This window comes from Daphnia pulex, chromosome 5, assembly GCF_021134715.1.
Source record: "Daphnia pulex isolate KAP4 chromosome 5, ASM2113471v1".
Taxonomy (NCBI): Eukaryota; Metazoa; Arthropoda; class Branchiopoda; order Diplostraca; family Daphniidae; genus Daphnia; species Daphnia pulex.
Window position 1 is genome coordinate 7,402,540 of NC_060021.1, and position 17,820 is coordinate 7,420,359.

At 38.0% G+C, this 17,820-nt stretch overlaps 7 protein-coding genes and 1 long non-coding RNA gene across 10 annotated transcripts; 5 read left to right on the forward strand and 3 right to left on the reverse strand.

Annotated features, from left to right (window-relative positions):
* Positions 1–43: 43 nt before the first annotated feature.
* LOC124193586 (tubulin alpha-1 chain-like) lies at positions 44–2,116 on the reverse strand. The gene is made up of 5 exons (XM_046587490.1): positions 1,930–2,116; positions 1,613–1,673; positions 1,446–1,550; positions 499–1,385; positions 44–431 (listed from the first exon to the last, which is right to left on the reverse strand). Exons 1-5 carry the CDS (start codon positions 1,930–1,932, stop codon positions 135–137), a joined length of 1,353 nt encoding a protein of 450 aa, XP_046443446.1. The 5' UTR covers positions 1,933–2,116; the 3' UTR covers positions 44–134.
* A 672-nt stretch (positions 2,117–2,788) lies between these two features.
* LOC124195071 (alpha-ketoglutarate-dependent dioxygenase alkB homolog 4-like) lies at positions 2,789–4,118 on the reverse strand. Its single transcript, XM_046589550.1, has 5 exons — positions 3,892–4,118; positions 3,697–3,819; positions 3,538–3,630; positions 3,269–3,474; positions 2,789–3,160 (listed from the first exon to the last, which is right to left on the reverse strand). The coding sequence occupies exons 1-5, from the start codon at positions 4,012–4,014 to the stop codon at positions 2,824–2,826; spliced, it is 882 nt and encodes a 293-aa protein (XP_046445506.1). The 5' UTR covers positions 4,015–4,118; the 3' UTR covers positions 2,789–2,823.
* Positions 4,119–4,292: 174 nt separating this feature from the next.
* LOC124195069 (septin-1-like) lies at positions 4,293–8,032 on the forward strand. Of its 2 annotated transcripts, XM_046589549.1 has the most exons (12): positions 4,293–4,452; positions 4,551–4,656; positions 4,721–4,807; positions 4,871–4,994; positions 5,064–5,198; positions 5,268–5,385; positions 5,445–5,554; positions 5,633–5,770; positions 5,841–6,012; positions 7,394–7,526; positions 7,585–7,678; positions 7,748–8,032. In XM_046589549.1, exons 1-12 carry the CDS (start codon positions 4,420–4,422, stop codon positions 7,974–7,976), a joined length of 1,479 nt encoding a protein of 492 aa, XP_046445505.1. In that variant the 5' UTR covers positions 4,293–4,419; the 3' UTR covers positions 7,977–8,032. The 2 variants fall into 2 exon arrangements, with proteins under 2 accessions (XP_046445505.1, XP_046445504.1); XM_046589548.1 differs by lacking the exons at positions 7,394–7,526; positions 7,585–7,678; positions 7,748–8,032 and adding an exon at positions 6,089–6,538.
* On the forward strand, positions 6,712–7,489 carry LOC124195072 (general transcription factor IIH subunit 5-like). The gene is made up of 3 exons (XM_046589551.1): positions 6,712–6,813; positions 7,098–7,205; positions 7,276–7,489. Exons 1-3 carry the CDS (start codon positions 6,721–6,723, stop codon positions 7,363–7,365), a joined length of 291 nt encoding a protein of 96 aa, XP_046445507.1. The 5' UTR covers positions 6,712–6,720; the 3' UTR covers positions 7,366–7,489.
* Positions 8,033–8,491: 459 nt separating the features above from the next.
* On the forward strand, positions 8,492–10,747 carry LOC124195068 (perilipin-2-like). The gene is made up of 8 exons (XM_046589547.1): positions 8,492–8,544; positions 8,834–9,003; positions 9,071–9,262; positions 9,341–9,560; positions 9,628–9,800; positions 9,872–10,159; positions 10,231–10,341; positions 10,413–10,747. Exons 2-8 carry the CDS (start codon positions 8,893–8,895, stop codon positions 10,425–10,427), a joined length of 1,110 nt encoding a protein of 369 aa, XP_046445503.1. The 5' UTR covers positions 8,492–8,544; positions 8,834–8,892; the 3' UTR covers positions 10,428–10,747.
* A 71-nt stretch (positions 10,748–10,818) lies between these two features.
* Positions 10,819–12,906, forward strand: LOC124195067 (glycoprotein-N-acetylgalactosamine 3-beta-galactosyltransferase 1-like). 2 transcript variants are annotated; one of them, XM_046589546.1, is made up of 8 exons: positions 10,819–11,267; positions 11,341–11,493; positions 11,558–11,696; positions 11,788–11,906; positions 11,973–12,074; positions 12,152–12,312; positions 12,372–12,536; positions 12,613–12,906. In XM_046589546.1, exons 1-8 carry the CDS (start codon positions 11,081–11,083, stop codon positions 12,751–12,753), a joined length of 1,167 nt encoding a protein of 388 aa, XP_046445502.1. In that variant the 5' UTR covers positions 10,819–11,080; the 3' UTR covers positions 12,754–12,906. The 2 variants fall into 2 exon arrangements, with proteins under 2 accessions (XP_046445502.1, XP_046445501.1); XM_046589545.1 differs by having other exon boundaries at positions 11,788–12,074.
* A 1,148-nt stretch (positions 12,907–14,054) lies between these two features.
* On the forward strand, positions 14,055–15,030 carry LOC124193443. The gene is made up of 2 exons (XR_006874267.1): positions 14,055–14,483; positions 14,545–15,030. It is a non-coding gene; the product is annotated as an uncharacterized LOC124193443 (long non-coding RNA).
* LOC124193441 (protein white-like) lies at positions 14,502–17,709 on the reverse strand. The gene is made up of 10 exons (XM_046587239.1): positions 17,542–17,709; positions 17,241–17,424; positions 16,925–17,163; positions 16,687–16,860; positions 16,525–16,605; positions 15,967–16,464; positions 15,777–15,908; positions 15,475–15,703; positions 15,129–15,400; positions 14,502–15,049 (listed from the first exon to the last, which is right to left on the reverse strand). The coding sequence occupies exons 1-10, from the start codon at positions 17,620–17,622 to the stop codon at positions 14,948–14,950; spliced, it is 1,992 nt and encodes a 663-aa protein (XP_046443195.1). The 5' UTR covers positions 17,623–17,709; the 3' UTR covers positions 14,502–14,947.
* Positions 17,710–17,820: the final 111 nt, after the last annotated feature.

The window sequence follows — 17,820 nt, forward strand, 5'->3', positions numbered from 1 at the left end:
ATTTCAACACTCCGGCTTAATCAATTAAAAATAAAAACAAGTATATGCTGCAATTATGTATTGAAGATCCATATCGGTCAAAGCGAAGTAAATGCTACTGCCAGGAATTCAATTAAAGGAAAGGTAACATTGAATTAATATTCATCGTTTCCTTCACCCTCGCCTTCGACGGAGTCCATGCCAACTTCTTCGTAATCCTTCTCGAGAGCTGCAAGATCTTCACGAGCCTCAGAGAACTCTCCTTCCTCCATACCCTCACCGACGTACCAGTGAACAAAAGCGCGCTTGGCGTACATCAGATCGAATTTGTGATCCAAGCGGGCCCAAGCTTCAGCGATAGCAGTGGTGTTGGACAACATGCAGACAGCGCGAGAAACCTTGGCCAAATCACCTCCTGGAACAACAGTCGGGGGCTGGTAGTTGATACCGACCTAATATGAAAAAAGTAAAATTATAAAATTTGCAAGGTTACTAAAAATAATAACAATAATAATTTACCTTGAAACCAGTTGGGCACCAATCGACGAATTGGATAGTACGCTTGGTTTTGATGGTGGCAATAGCAGCGTTGACATCCTTGGGGACGACATCACCACGGTACAACATGCAGCAAGCCATGTATTTGCCATGACGAGGATCGCATTTGACCATCTGGTTAGCCGGCTCGAAGCAAGCGTTGGTGATTTCTCCAACAGTCAACTGCTCGTGGTAGGCTTTCTCGGCAGAAATGACTGGGGCGTAGGTGACCAGGGGGAAATGGATACGAGGATAAGGGACCAAATTGGTCTGAAATTCAGTCAAATCGACGTTCAAAGCGCCATCGAAACGCAGAGAAGCAGTGATGGAGGAAACGATCTGACCAATCAATCGGTTCAAGTTGGTGTAGGTCGGGCGTTCGATATCCAAATTACGGCGGCAGATGTCATAAATGGCTTCATTGTCGACCATGAAAGCGCAGTCGGAGTGTTCCAAGGTAGTATGGGTAGTCAAGATAGAGTTGTAAGGCTCAACGACAGCAGTGGAAACCTGGGGAGCTGGGTAGATGGCGAATTCCAACTTGGATTTTTTGCCGTAGTCAACAGAGAGACGTTCCATCAACAAGGAGGTGAATCCTGAGCCAGTGCCTCCGCCGAAGGAATGGAAAATGAGAAATCCTTGGAGACCAGTGCATTGATCGGACAACTTGCGGACGCGGTCAAGAACCAAATCAACGATTTCCTTGCCAATGGTGTAGTGGCCACGAGCGTAGTTGTTGGCAGCATCTTCCTTTCCAGTGATCAGTTGTTCAGGGTGGAACAAGGAGCGGTAAGTACCAGTGCGGACCTCATCGACGACGGTTGGCTCCAAGTCGACAAAGACGGCACGAGGGACGTGCTTACCAGAACCTGTTTAAAAGATAATAAGAGTCAGTTTTGTTTTTACATCCTGTTTGAAATTTTGCTTACCAGTTTCAGAGAAGAAGGTGTTGAAAGAATCATCACCACCTCCAACGGATTTGTCAGAGGGCATCTGACCATCAGGCTGGATTCCATGTTCCAAACAGTACAATTCTAAGATGGCAATATAGATAAATATAAAATTTAATTTGATTTCAATTTTACTGAACACTTACCCCAGCAGGCGTTACCAATCTGGACTCCGGCTTGACCGACGTGGATTGAGATACATTCGCGCTAAAAGTTTAAGTAAGAAAATAGTTAGATTTCAAGATATAACTTGATAACTTTTTATAAAAGGGTGGAGTAGTTTGACAGTTGGAATGACTCAACGGGGCTCAACCCGTTTAGGGCGAGGCACCGGCTGCCATTTTGTTTGGCATGCCGGCTCTAACGGTCATGACTTTTGACACATTCAGGATGACAAGTGAAAAATACATTGATATACAATGACAAGCTATGCAATTTCCTTATTTATTGTTTAAGCACTTACCATTTTGTTTAATTAGATGAGAATCAACGATAAATTGCAAATTTAAAAAGTTGGGAGAATTCGGCTTCCACAGAGCGACGTAGTTATGAAGTCCTCTATAGAGTGAACAATGCCGTTCGGTTCGTGTGGGGCTAGCATTTATACCAACGAAAAGGAGGCTCGCCAACTAGCTATACTGCAGAAACCTTAGTGGAAGCCAAGGGAATTACTAATAAAACAAGTCTACAACAGATATTGACCAATCATGAGAGACCTTCTTTCCCCTAACTTCTCCCCCAAAGCGGCTTTTTTCCCGCTGATTTTTTTTTGTCAACGGTTTTATGTATTGATCGCTCTATTCTTACTGCCAAAATATTGCAAAAGGGCGGCGTAGGCCTTGTGATACTGAAAGATCAAATTTTCATGCATATTTTACTACTAACTTAAGCATTTCCAATAATGTTATTGATAAGCAAAACCCGATTACTGTTTTGGCGAGTTTCAAAGACATTTAGAAAGTCATCAGCCGGCTTCACAGCGACCTACAAACCTCATAATATATTTTTTCTTTGTAGACAGTTCAGGTTAGGAGAGACGGGCGTCAGAATAAGTCCCCCTCCCGTAAAAGGTGAGGTGATGCGTGAATAGCGTGATGGTCGAGCTATTTTATGAAGGGGTCGCCCTTACCTTATAAGGCTCGATGTAGCGCACCCCACTCCTGTGTAGTATATAATGCATCCGGAGCTCTCGCTAGAAATCCGGTAATTTTGGTTGCCATGGGTTACGTTTGACTAGTACAATTGAATGATGAATAACAGTCAATTTAAATATGTCCATCAAGTTGATCACACAAAAGAGATACAAATGCACGTATAATATATAAATGTTGTTTCAGTTGTATTTATAAGTCAAATTTCAAAAATAGTTCGAGGCTGCTTGCAAAACTATTTGCCCCATGAGGTGGTTCGGATTCAAAAACTGTTTTGTAAATTCTCTTAAGGCGATACAAACTCGACGTTCTTTAATATCACGGCGCAACACACAATGAAGCCACTGGTAACGGGCTGAACCATAAATCATCACTAACGACCTTGCCGGTTGTGGAATTCTAACACAGATGTCAGGAATATCTTCAGTTTTAAGGAGCTCTATATCAACATCTTGTAAATTATATTTTTCAACGCCTCCATGGTATTTAGTCATCGTAAGAACGCTGTCGCCAGCTAAATTGAGGGTCACAATACGTTCACCCCTACAATGAAAAAAAAGTTAGTAATTTATTATCCTTCTAAAAAGTCAAGTAGCGCGGGTATAATCACAGTTTACCATCACCCAATAATGAATTATTTTAGCTGCTTACCAAACCCAGCAGTCATCTATGTGTGGCTCAATGGAGGCACCTCTTTCTGGATCATATTCTAAACTACATTGTTCAATAGTATGATAATCCTTCAGAAGAGGAACACTTTCAATCCTGTCATGAAATATTTTAGAAAAGCTGGGGACTCCTTTAAAACTACCAAGTTGTAGTTTTCTCTTCTTAAAATTGGTTTTTGGTCCAAAGTTCTAAAATAATCATAATTATCATATGCTCAACTATAGCTCATTAAGCAAAGGAAGATAATTTACCTGCTTACGTCTTCCACTAACAGAATACTCCCAAGGAATAGAGTCAAATGAACTCATGAGTTTAACCATTTCTTCTTCACTGAAAAAATCTTGCTGTTAATCACAGATTAAATTTAGAAGATTTGTTGAACAATGTATAGACTAAAAGCTGAATTTTACCTGAATGTAAATCCCAGGAAATTCAATTGGTTCACCACGATGGTTTGGATGATGTGTTGGATCAAAGTCCCAACCTGGCCAGGCTAAATTACAAGCTGGGCAAAACACATACGATTGAATCCCCTGAAATTATAGAGTTGATTTATCAACATGAAACTTAGAAAGCAGAAGACACATTTAAAATTTTTAATATACTTTTTCTTCCAGCGACTCTGCTGTAAATGAGTCATCCTTAAAAGGTAATAGATTAAATTCTTTTTCACATAGCAAGCAAGAGCGGTACCCTTTGCATCCACAAGGACGTGGTTTACCTGACATCGTTTATAGTTTGTTAACAAAACGTTTACTTCCGAACTTTTTTAACTGTCAACAAAAGTCAACGCAAACGAAATTAAGGAACACATGACAAAAAAATCGTCTGCTGACTGGTTGAAGTTTCCAGCGTTGAAGTTTTTTGATTTTGTGTTACATTCTTCTTTTTCTAATAATAAATTGCGATCTAATAAGATGATTCATTACACAAATTTTTTTCCTTTTTTATTTTTTTGTCTTTTTAAATTCAAAATTCATGAAATAACAAGAGCGTTTTGGGTCGTACACACCCATAAGATTGCAGCGCCGCCACTACGGTTTTCGGTCGTGGACTTGATATTTGATAACTGTCACTCTGTTTTTTGATTATTTTTATCTTCTTCAAACTCTTGTTTATATTATCTTCATATAATGTCTGCTGAGTCAATTAAAAATCCTGGCGGGGTAACGGTTATTTGTTTTCTTAATTTTTTCGTGCGATTTGTTTACTGTCTAAATGAAACACGAATGATACTTAAACATGTACTCTCTTATTGAAACAGTTTACCAACCCGGAAATGCCGGGATACGTAGGGTTCGCGAATTTGCCTAACCAAGTTCACAGAAAATCTGTTAAAAAAGGGTTTGAGTTTACTCTGATGGTTGTCGGTAATGACAAAGCAATTGTATTTCATGTCATCAACTCTAAAGATTTTTATTTTGAATCCATTAGGAGAAACTGGGCTTGGCAAGTCAACACTAGTCAATAGTTTATTCTTGACTGATCTTTATCCTGAACGAAATATTCCATCAGCTGGAGGTTGGTGCTTAGAATTTAGCTAGAAAATGCTTCAACGGTCATAATAGAATAATTTTTTCACAGAACGCACAAAGCAGACAGTCAAAATTGATGCTTCTACTGTGGAAATTGAAGAAAGGGGAGTCAAGCTCCGCCTTACAGTGGTTGATACACCTGGATTTGGAGATGCTATTGATAATACAGATTGGTAATGAAAAAAAATCACTTTTTAAGGCCCATTTTTGATTTAATTTTAAATTGTCTTAATTTTGTTTAGCTTCAGATCAATAATTCAGTATATTGATGACCAATTTGAGCGTTTCCTGCGCGATGAGAGTGGGTTAAACCGCCGTAACATAGTCGATAACCGGGTCCATTGCTGTTTCTACTTCATTTCTCCATATGGACATGGGTATGATAGATTCCACTCGTGATTCAACTAGATTTCACAGAATGTATTGGCTAATCTTTTCCTAAATAGGCTTAAACCCCTTGATACGCAATTTATGAAAATGCTGCATCACAAAGTCAACATCGTGCCTGTAATCGCTAAAGCAGATATGCTAACAAAGAAAGAAATTGCTCGGTTGAAGAAAAGGGTAAAATTGTGACCAACATTTAGATTTATTATAAACTTGTTTAACTAAAAAATTATTAGGTCATGGAAGAAATTGAGGCAAACGGAATTCGTATTTACCCACTTCCCGATTGCGATTCGGATGAAGACGAAGACTACAAAGAGCAAGTTCGTCAGCTTAAAGACGCAGTGTATGTAATAATTCATTCAGACTAATAACAATTATAATTCATTCATAATAATAATAATAATATAATTCATTTATTCAGACCTTTTGCTGTATGTGGGGCCAATACGTTGATTGAAGTTAAGGGCCGAAAGGTCCGCGGACGGCAGTATCCATGGGGTGTCGTTGAAGTTGAAAATCCTGAACACTGCGATTTCATTAAACTCCGAACGATGCTGATGTAACTTGTTTGACTCGTCAAAGATCGAAAATCTTGCATTGCACTAACGTTTAATTCTTTCATTATTTAGTCAACAGCTACAAGATTTACAGGAAGTAACACAAGATGTTCACTATGAGAACTACCGATCAGAACGTCTTGCTAAAGGTGTAGCTTCGAATCGAAAAACCGCTGGGCCAACTAATTCCACCGCGCCATCGGCTGCTCCGGAGCAGATTAGTGAGAAAGAAAAAATACTTCAGGTTAGTAACTATTGTGTTATTAATAGACAATGGAAATAGTGTTTCGACCGTTTGCATCATTGTTTTGTTCTCACAGGAAAAAGAGGCGGAGCTACGACGTATGCAACAGATGTTGGCTCAAATGCAAGCACAAATGCAACAACAACAACCTCAATAGCACTGTGCGTCGTCTTTAACAGCAATTTTCAGTTGTCACTTAAACCAAAAGGAATTCTTCTCTACTGTTTTGACTGTTTATTCAGCTTTGATTGCTGTTTCAACACCCTTGGCACTCTTACCTTCCAATGTGAAGATCTTAGGTTTCCTCGATAAAATCCCATTCAAGTGCCAACATTTAACAAATTCGCTGTGCTTCATTATTTGGTCACTTCACTAGTAATTTTCCTCATTTGCGTACATTCGAATTTTTCTTCCATGTAGGGCAATTAAAGCCCAGATGCGCCTCGAATATCCTACCCAATCATTTTCTTTTTAGTGTCTCGGACTCTCGGTACTGGTCGCAGTATTTCAATATACAATTTTTTCAGACTCTTGCTTCCTTTTTCCCATTAAAAGATTTAATTTTTCTTAGTTTTCTTGAAGTGAAACCAAACCTTTATGAATGGAAGTCTTGTAAATTTTTATATAATGCGCCAACAAACTCCTTTCCCGCTCAATTTAAGACGCCACCTACCGACGCCAATCAAAAGCTGGAAGTGCTGAAAGAAGATGCCAAAAATCCAAAATGGTGATCAGACGATCAGTTACTTACTTACTTTTTACCAATGGGGCAAGATGGTAAACGTAACTAAAGGAATTCTGGTAATAATTTACGGTAAAACTTATAAATGCCACTTGATTTATTATATCTTTGTATTTGAAGTATGGTATTTTAACTTACTTCAATCACTAGTGAAATTGACTGTGCTGGTAAAAGTTTCTTGTCAGAAAGAAAGCACAAAATATTCGATCGGACTATCCCGTGGAAATAGTCATAGATTTAGAAATTAATAAGTATCTCAGGTGGCAACTTATAATGGTTTACCTTTTCTTTACATGGTGCTTAATTGTTAAATTTATACTTGAATTTGTATTATTACCCAAAGGTTGAATGTGATGCTGCTATGAAACAATTGCTTCTTCATTTAGACGAGACACATGCTCTAGGCAACAAATTCATAGTTCAAGATTTGGATGAAACTCACGTTTTCATTGTAAAATTTAAAAAATACTTCTATTTTCTCATATTTTGTATTTTTATCTTTTTGACATTTTCTCTGTTAGGCACCTGAATATCTGGAAGTTTTGCAGTCTAGAATTGATGATTTGATGGACAGGATCAGTTTTCCTTTGGCAGAAAGAGAAATCGAGTAAATTATCTATCATCATGAATTCATCTCAGAGAGAGTCAGCCCGTCAGAAGGATGCCAATTCCAGAAGGGTTTTGGATGAGGCAGCTCGTAGGAGAAGAGCAAGGAAAGCATTGGAAGCACTTGAGCAAGATAATTTTCATGATGACCCTCATGCCAATTTAGGTATTTTTGTAAGTTGGCTAGTTTTCAGATCTTTCATTAATTCTGGATATTTATGCAGTACTAAGCAAAAAGATCCCCAAGTTTGAAGAGTCTCTTGATGGTAAACAAACAAGAAGAAGGAAATCTAAAAATTTCGAAATTTTCAAACAACGGTATTTTGTTTAATATTAATTGCTGAAACGAAGTGTAATTCTATTGAAGTAATTTCTCCTCTTTTACAGGTTTCGAAAATCCTTTGCACAGCTGTTGGAGGAAGAACAGGTTAATCGCCCAGAGCCCCCAAATTATGTTTCAGCTCAAGTTCCACCATCTAAGTTTCCCGAACGTCATTTTTGTGCTGTTTGTGGATTTACTTGTAGTTACACCTGTTTATCTTGTGGCGCAAGGTACTGTAGCGTCAAATGCTTAGGTACTCATCAAGACACGCGTTGCTTGAAGTGGACCGCCTAATAATATTCCATTGCTTTCTTACTTGTCATCTCATCAATAAACCCTTTTCGATTATACTTTTTCTTATTAAATGAACAAATAAATCAGCGCTCCTCTAACTATGATTAAAGTGTATTAAAATGCTCATATAAAAATCCTTTTGATTTTGGGCAAATTATAAATATGGAGCAACAGCACAAATTACATGAAGCTCGGTAGTCCTAGAAAATTTCATTTGCTGAAGCCTGAAGGCTTGATTATTAAGGAGGTAGGGGGCAATGCACGTGTTGGGGAAGAGGGTTGAAAAGACAGTCACAACAAATACTTAGAAAATGACACGAGGCGACGAAATACATAAGCCTATAAATGACCTTGATAGTACGTCTGAATAACGCTAAAGAAACTCGACCCCTTTTTATCAGATCGAATGGTTTCTCCTTTTCTTCCCATCCTTCTTGCACTTGCGTCCCATTTGTCGCATTTCAGGCGCATTTATTTTAGTATATATATTCGTCGAGATCTCGTTTCTTCATTCAGTCATCGTGTTCCGTCGTCTTGAGTGGATCTCTCCAGAGTTCCAGCGTCTACGGTATACAATTAGCGTGAGTCTGTTTTATTTTAAATACAATAAGGTAATAGAAATTGATTGATGTTTAATTAAGCTGTGTATAAATAAGTTGTATTAGAGTACTTTGTTTTAGTTTCTGGAGTTGCAATTAGAGTTAAATAACTGAGAATTTATTAAATAAGAAATTGTTTCACTTTGGAGTGTTGATAAGTGAGAAATTAGTCATAAAAGTTAACAGTATGCTATTTATTCGTATTTATTACGATGTTTATTTTTTAAGTGATCATGCATCATAAATATCATCTTAAAGGGAAAAGAAACAAGGGCAAGCAAGCACCACAAACACCAGCAGCACCAAACTTCAAGAAGATGGTTCATTCTGACATCCCACAAACCCCAGAGTTCATCTCTCGAGTTGCCAATCTTCCTGTTGTTCACTCTGCTATTGACTATGCTTCTGATGCATACATCAAAGCCAAGGTAAAATTTTCAAGTAATCTTGTGTGTCTCTGTGATCGTGATTCTTACATGTATAATATAATTGCAGGATTACAGCCCGTCGCTGATCAAAAAGACATGGTCTACCGCCGAAGACACTATAAACTATGCTGCTAGTTGTGTTTTGCCGATCGTTCAAACAACGTTTGAAAAACCTATTCACGCTGTGGATACATTGGCCTGCAAAACTCTTAACAAAGTAGAGGAAACATTACCAGTTGTCACAAAGACTCCAGAAGAGGTATCTTTTTTAGTGCAGTTACACAGTCATTGTAAAGATAATCATGTATTTAATTTAATTTTGTTTAATTATTTACAGATCATGACAAATACTCGTTCATATGTCAGCGACAAACTGCAACCGGTACAAACAGGTGTTTCGTCTGCTGTCAACTTGGTTTCCGGGGCAACGGATAAGCTGCTAAACAACCGTCTCGCCCGTCTCACGCTCCATACCGCGGAATTTACCGTGGCCACTGTTCACGAATGTATCGACTACATCATCCCGCCGATCACTAAAGAAAACATTTCTGATGAATGTAAGCATTATCTGAAACAATTGTGTTCCCGTTTTAAATTATTTTAATTCCTGCCCCATTGTCTCAGGTCACGTAATTCCTCCCGAACCTTCCGGACAAATTATGTGGACCATTCGCAGAAGCTTTGATGCTGCTTTCAAAATTCAGAATCGTCTCTTATCCCGTGCCCAGCGAAGTCTACACGATCAAGCTCGTAACGCACTTGTTGCTGTTGGTGGTCTTGTAGATCTTCTTGGATGGGTAATTTTTAAATATTTAACTCAAGTCTTTATAGTTTGATGTTCATATTTTGGTATATTATTTAATAACAGGTTCAATTGAATTGGCAAGAGCTGATGCAGAGAAATGTAACTGACAAGTTACATGAACTTGCTAATTATTATCGTGGTTCGGTTGATGGCGAAAAGAAAGGTCCAATCAACTGGTTCGATGACGTGGTCTTTCTGACTAGCTATTTCACTAATCGATGTGTGGAATACATCCGTGGCACTATCAGTGCTATGACTGGACTCTTGGAATCCCAGCCCGTCTTGGCTCTTCGCCTTCAGCTTTCCATTGCCTTGGCTGTTACACTCGACTTTGCTACCAACGTCATCCGAGTAATTTGTTTTCTCTTATCTTTGAAAACGCGACTGTTGCTTTAACGGGGTCATTTCTTGTTTATTTCTAGACGTTGACATCTGATAACATCTTGGCAAAAGCTGACAAGTTTCTTCAGACTGAATTCCCTTTCGTTCTCAACGCCCTGGAGACGGCCAAAAATATGGTAGTCCCCCCTAAGGTAATCCATAATTAGCCCAGTTATATTTCTTGTGAAGAGTGTGTTATATTAAACGTTGATTGTATATTTAGGAAAAAACACAGTAGGTATCCTCAATAACGTTGAATCTCCTTACCCGACGACGAGACCATTTCACGGCGCTAAATATGCGTTGGTTTGGTTCAAACCCCGCGGTATCCTTAAAGCATGTTTATTTTTTTGCGCTTTTTTCTCTATAAAAGTTCGAGTGGTTTATAATATCATTTTGGTGGTTGGGTTTTAAGCTTAATTACTTTTATATTCCCCTCGTTTTCTTTTTACTTACCTCAAATGTTTTTTTTTCTTCTTTTGGTAGTCTTCTAGCTGTTCTCATGTTCAATGAGTTGAGCATCAATTGGGGATGCAATAAACTATTATACATACTTAATCAGAAATTTTTTTACTGTTGAGATGCGAAACAAATAGTCTACCAAGATTTTTTATTTGATTGGTGGACATTGCGTAGCACACGAATTAGATGTGTTAAGCTTCTCCTAAAGGTCCAACGCACCTTTATTTATATTGTTTGATAGCCGGACAATTTAGACAGATGTGACAGTGTTGACCTAGTAAAATATCTACATAACAAAAAACCAGGATGTGTATTCTTGCCCAGGTGCAACACGCATGTTATTAGGATAATGGAAAATCCCGTCACTCTCGGTTAGTTTCTTTCTACAGTTCCTCACTACACGATGCGTGTTTTGTTAAACATTGCATTATGAAACGTTTCATAAGATACGCACTAGAATGTCTGATCTGTTTCATATTAGTTAAATTTTTTGATTCGTGTAACTGGTTTTCTGCCGATAACCAGTTAGATTCTGTTTCGAATCAAATGACGCAATTGTATCGAGACGGTGAATTCCGAATGTCTTTAAACCTAGACAAGGAACCATACGACACAGGTAAAACATTTAAGGTAGAATTTAAAATGTTCTTATTATCCATTCGCATTTGTTTCATTTATATTAAGTATAGTTCGTGATGGATTAGCCAGAGAGATGTACACAAAAGTCCGGATTTTATGTTGGATCATGACCACCCCGAAAAACCACTGGAGAAAAGCGCGTCACATCAAAAACACCTGGGGAAATCGGTGCAATAGACTAATCTTCATAAGCACGGAAACAGGTGGTTTTTGTTTCTTTCATGTAAATTTGTAGCGAAGATTTAATTCATTTGTAAAAGGATAAAGACAATAGGCTACCTACCGTCAAAGTTCCTGCGCTTGAAGGTTACGATACCTTATGGGGGAAGACTAGAGAAGCCTTTCGTTACATCTATCAACATCATTTTCACGAAGCTGAATGGTTTCTTAAAGCCGATGACGATTCGTAAGGAATTAATTTTTTCCCCCCTCAAACTTTATGGTCTAAAGTTCTAATTTCAATAATAATATTTATTTTGAATGATTCTGGTCCAAAGGTTTGTCATTTTAGAGAATCTACGCTTTTATTTGTCGAATTTCAACACGTCAGATCCTTTTTATTTTGGTCACAAGTTCAAAGCTTACATAAAAAGTGGCTACATGCAGGGCGGATCGGGTAACGGAAACATCATCGTATTTCTTTACACCAGTGTTACGTCATTTATTAATCATGAATGCGCAGGTTACGTGCTGAGCAAAGAAGCCCTGCGAAGGTTTGTTGAAATTGGTTTAGAAAACCCGGTGAAATGCAACGATACTGAATGGCCAGAAGATGTTCAAATCGGTAAAGTTGGATATCGAATAGTCCTTCGTCCTAATTGTTTATGTCTAAAATGAATAATGTATTTAAAAAAAAAACAGGTATCTGTATGGAGAATTTGGATTGCAAAGGTATGGACACCAGGGATTCCTATGGCAGAGATAGGTTCTTACCCATTTCCTTAGAGACACATTTAACTTTGGGGATAGTGGATGATACTTGGTTATGGGAAATGCATCCTTCCTTTTACCCCGTTCAAAAGGTGTGTTCATTCTAAAATTTTATCCTTTAGTGTTATTTATTTTTATGTTTTCCTTTCAGGGCTTTGACTGCTGTTCGGATACTGCTATTGGCTTCCATCAGTTGACTCCCAACCAAATGTATCTCTATTATTATCTTATTTATCGCGTTAATGCGTACGGCATCCAAGACATTCGGACAGAAATTCAATCTAAGCCTCAACTTCCGCCGGATGTAAACTTTCAGGTAAAAGGCTAAAAGCTAACGAATCTTCATTTATTACTTTTTTTTAAACTACTTCTTATGTTATAAAATATTTCAGGCTTTGCCATTTTCCGGCCCATCGACCTCAGATCTAATCTGGACGAAACGTCTGAAAAAGCGAGAGAAAATGGAATTAGAGAAATACCCTCAATCTGAACCGGAGACATCCTCGCTATCGGAAAATCTCCAAAGAAGATAATATATATACCCCACAAATTCAGTTTAGAATTACAGACATAGGACATGACATAATATAGTAGGTAATATGTCTATGTAGTTAATTCTGTATTGGTTGTTTCAAGGGAGTGTCTTTAATTTATATATATAGTTGAATAAAAAATATGAGAAACAATTTATTAGAGAAAAATTATGTACTACTTCAGACAAGTGACATAGTAAATCAAGTAGCAGATGGCAAGTGGAACGTGGAGACGAAATTTTGAATTGAGTGAATGAAGAAACGAGAAGGAATCATTTTTCAATTTCTGTATTGGGGAGCGATAGTAGCTTCCCCTGTTTCAGGTGGAACGGACCTCGGTTGAATAGTTCCGGTTGAAGTTCTTGGGCGGAGTTCTAGTTCCGGTGGAGATATACCATCAGGCACGGCACGGATCAAGGATGCATCTGCTTTCATTTGAGCAGACTGCGGATTCAGGGACGACGAACAGCAGTCGATGTGTTTGTTGCATTCTTCTATCGAGTCTCGATTAACTTGATCAACGCATATCATGCCGATTGCAGAGGCCACAATTAAAACAAAAGCTGTGATGATTATCCAACCCTCGAATGAAATTCTCGTTTTAGTCTCAGAAGCCATTTTGAAGGAATCGAATCGTGGAATGTAAATCCAATGACCAGCCGCTTATTATTGCTTTCAGTGGGTACAGCTCGGCTTGCAAGTGCATTTTGACATTTAAATCGGAATTTTACTTTCAAACAAATTTATTTCATGCTGTGAAAGTTATAAATTTAGATCAAGTATAATTTTGACAATTTTTCTCACGTACTAGTTGTAAAAAATTATGTATGGGATTTTAAATTTAAACGAAAAAAGTAATCATGAAATTCCTTGTTTAAAGCAATAATTGTAAGAAGGCTTGTTACGTCATAATCTCATCGCCGTCGTTTATCGTCTGTTGAGAATTGTATCGTCGTCAAGCAGAATTGTAAATTATTATTCATGTATTATATATATATATATTTATTAAGCGTGATTTAAAATATGTTTGTGAAACCTAAAAGACAATCTTAAGCCTCAGATGAATAACGTGATGATGATTAAGTATCCATCCAAACTATGATTTAATTTGAATAATTTCTTCTTTTGTCATATTTTATCAGTGTGTGAATAATCGCTGGAAAAATTACTTTTTTTGTAATTCTTTTTTGTACGAGATATTTTGGTTTCATTAATTCATGTTTTTTTTTTTAAATTAAAATACCCGCGCGTAAAAAGTCCCAACAGTTTGGCAATGCTGTTCCTCAAAACGGAGGTTTGGGAAGGGGAAATCAGTCTCTTCAGTTTAGGCGCTCAATGTAGCACGTTGCGATTCGTATTCAAATGAGAGACTGCTTGGGAAAAACCAATAGTGAGTTGGTGATTAAGCCATGAAGGTGCGAATAAGGAAACACAGCATTTTGTCCATGCATGTTGTTCTCCACGTGACGATTTCCCTCTTGTTTTCTGACTCTTTCGTTGTTCTCAACTGGCTAACAAAAACATTGGGTTTTAGTCAAGAAGCAGGTTACACTTTCATCCAAAACCCTGACTAAATATTGGTTGGTTCGATCAGAAAATACCTCACCAAACTACTTGTGTGTGTTGAAGTGTGATTGGTCAAGGTGATGTCATTGCTTGAATGCCAACTGAAGTTGAGCTTTCGTTGCCTACTGTTGTGGAAAACTCACTGAACACCACAAACAATTCTGGTGATTCATAAATATATGTCTAGATGAATATATTTTAAATGTATTTCTTTTATAATTTCAGTAGACTATTCTTGAACTACTACTATGGTCGCTCAGATATTGACAGAATAATGGGCCCAAATAAATTTTCGTCCAAGCCACAGCAGTGATACTACATTTCATCATTAATTCATCAACTCTTCCATGTCATCAATTCATTGCCAAGAAGACAACACAAAGGTAGGAACATAAAAAAAACATTCTTTTCCCCAATTTTCCTCGTTATTGTTACAGCCTCATTTGCAAAGATATAGTTTTTTTTTTGAGAATCCTATGTTAATTTTGGGGATTTTCATCGTTCGTTTGAGTGTTTTTCGTTCGTGAAATCTATGACGTTTTTTTTTCTCGTTCGGTTCAACACACACAGATAATTTTTTATGGGAAGTACGAGGATAGGCCAATTGAATTCACTTGTTCAGAATAATCTATTTTTTGCGATAGGTCTTGCTCAGAAGTCCTAAAAAGCCTAAAATACGTAAGCCGACAATCATAGCAACCAAGCACCAAATGTCTCGACCAAAGTAGTCCTGAAATATGAAAATGAGTAATTAGTATGACAATTAACGTATATAAAAGTGTTATATACATTAATTAATTTCTAATTACCGGGTTAAATTGAAATTGTGCTAAAATGGCCTCCCCGGTGCACACTTCACCTGGGCAGCCCGTGTCGTTAAAGGTGACGCCAGACCATTGATTGATCGAAAGTGCCTCATTGCCGTACATGAACCAAGAGATATAGCGCATCCAGTCAAAGTAGACAGGTACATCTTCGTTCGACAAAAAGAATCCTCCAAACAACAGCAGAGGAATAACTAGTGCAGGTGCTATAGCGAGAGCAATGTCAGTCGTGCCAGCAATGCACGAGACCATAAAACCTAAAGAACAGACATGTCGAAAAGAATTGAGTAAATTGCGTAGTCGTAAATTTTTTTGTTTTTTAAATTTTTACCGAATGCAGAAGCTACGTTAGCGACAAGAATGATGATCCCGCTGGCGATAAAAAACCTGTCGGCAGCCGGATTTAATCCAATAGCAAAGTAGGGTATTGATATGAAAATGAAGGGCAGAATAATGAACAATGGGAGGTCAGCTAAAGATTTGGAAATGAAATAAACATCGGTCCGGTACATTCCGTTGAAATGTTCGCGCAGAAATATCGGCAGTTCAGCGGTTATCGCCTGTGAGGAGAGTTCCACAAAGAATATCAAATCACCTCTGTGTTACGTAATTTGCAGTAATATATTAACTTACATTGACGACTCCAAAGACATTTGAGAAAGTCATGTTGGTGAGGAATATGAAGAGAGCACCTTGAATGTTGCGAACGTCGTCAAGTAGAAGTGATTGCCCTTGGTAGATTGCTGCGATGAGAGCTGAAATGAACTGTTATGCGAGTGTTATTAAATCTGAAATTTGAACTGGATTTGACAGTAAAACTTACAATAGTTTGGATAATCTTGACTCTTATGACCACTGGTTCCCTGAATACTGAAATAACCGACCGCCAAAACACGGCCCTCAGTTGAGCGATCCAGGAAGCCTTGTACGGAGTCCGGTTAACTTTTACTTCAGCCAATTCAAATTCTTGACTTTCGGTGGAATTCAGTGAACGATTGGCCTGGGCAATTTTTAGAACTTGTTGACCCGCTTCCGATGAACTGTAAGCATCACAAATCTCCCTGTTTTTCTTTTTGGATTCCTCTTCCTGACCAGGGACCGTGGCCAGGATGTGAATGTAAAAATCGGCAGGATTGTAGTTGGGTGGGCATGACAATCCTTTCAAGGCGAAAAATGAAAGAGCGTCACTGGCCGGGCCGAGAAAGGCCGTTCTACCGTCAGCCATTAAAAGAATACGATCGAACATGGCAAACACTTCCGATGATGGTTGATGGATCGTACAAACCACCGTCTTGCCCGTGTCTGCAATATTTTTCAAGACCTGCCAATTTTACATTTGATTTAAATTTCTTTTCTCAAAATTCGTTTTTAATCGATTTACCTGAACGATGTTTTGTGCCATGTAAGAATCGAGACCAGACGTGGGTTCGTCACAAAACATCAACGAAGGATTGGTCAATACCTTTTTAATTTTTTGAAAGAAAAGCGCAAAAGCATTTGTTAGAGAATTTAAATTTGAAATTTTACTTTAAAAAAAAAATACCTCCGAGGCGAATGCCAGTCGTTTTCTCTCACCTCCCGAAATGCCTTTGACTCCTCTTTCTGGATGACCGATTCTGGCATTAGAACATTTGCCAAGCCCTAGTTCCCCCATGACTTCATCTACACGAATCATACGTTCTTGATACGTTAAATGTTTATCCATCCGTAACAATGCCTAGAATTACAATCGAAATTTTGAAAAAACTTTAAATTATCTCTTTTAATGAGTCGAAATAGACCTGAAAACGAAGATGTTCCTGGACGGTTAGGGTTGAAATGAAGAGATCATCTTGTTGGACGTAACCGGAAATACGTGCTAGGGTATCCGTGTTTACTTTGGCGCCATTGAGGTTTCTTTCACCCGACACTTTCAATTGTCCTGTGTTTCTGAAAGTCAGACAATTTAGCAGAGTGGTTTTGCCAGCTCCGCTGGCTCCCATGATAGCCAAAAATTCACCAGGGCGAACACATCCGGTGACTAATTTTTCGAATGGAGACAATCACATTTTCTTGGTTATTTTATTTTTCTTTCAGAAAAATGTTACTACTACATACCATTGTCCAGAATTCGTTTCTGAGTTGGTGGCAAACGCTTGAAGCAATTTCCCTGTTTCTTTTCTAAGTAAACTTCAATATTTTCCCACGAATATGTCACAGGTTGTGACGCTTTCATTGAAAATTTAAAGTCCCCCTTTCCGCTTCCAAGGCTCGATTTCCTGCTGGATGTTCCATTCTCCCCCTAAACAAATTAAACATTTGTATATAATTTTTTTATTATTTGCAGAAGATTTCTCGACATCGAAATTTCTTTCTTTGGAACTAGTACTTTTTGTAAATCTAGAATTGAATAACCTACCGTTTCTTTGTCGAACCCAAGATTAACAAAAGTTGCGTTTAGGGAATGTTGATCTTTGGTTTTTTCGGAATGTAACTCCATTGCTTGTTGTGTAAGTTTGGCTTGAGACCAACCTCAAATTGACATCAAGCTACTTTGCTCTATAGAATGCAACTGACTTAATGTCGTGTCGAGGTTTAATCTTTTTATACAAAAATCACAAGCGAGTGATTGCCAGACATGTTGCGTAATGAATATTTTCAATCTCTTATCTTGCGGGTTTTTGACTATTAGGTATTG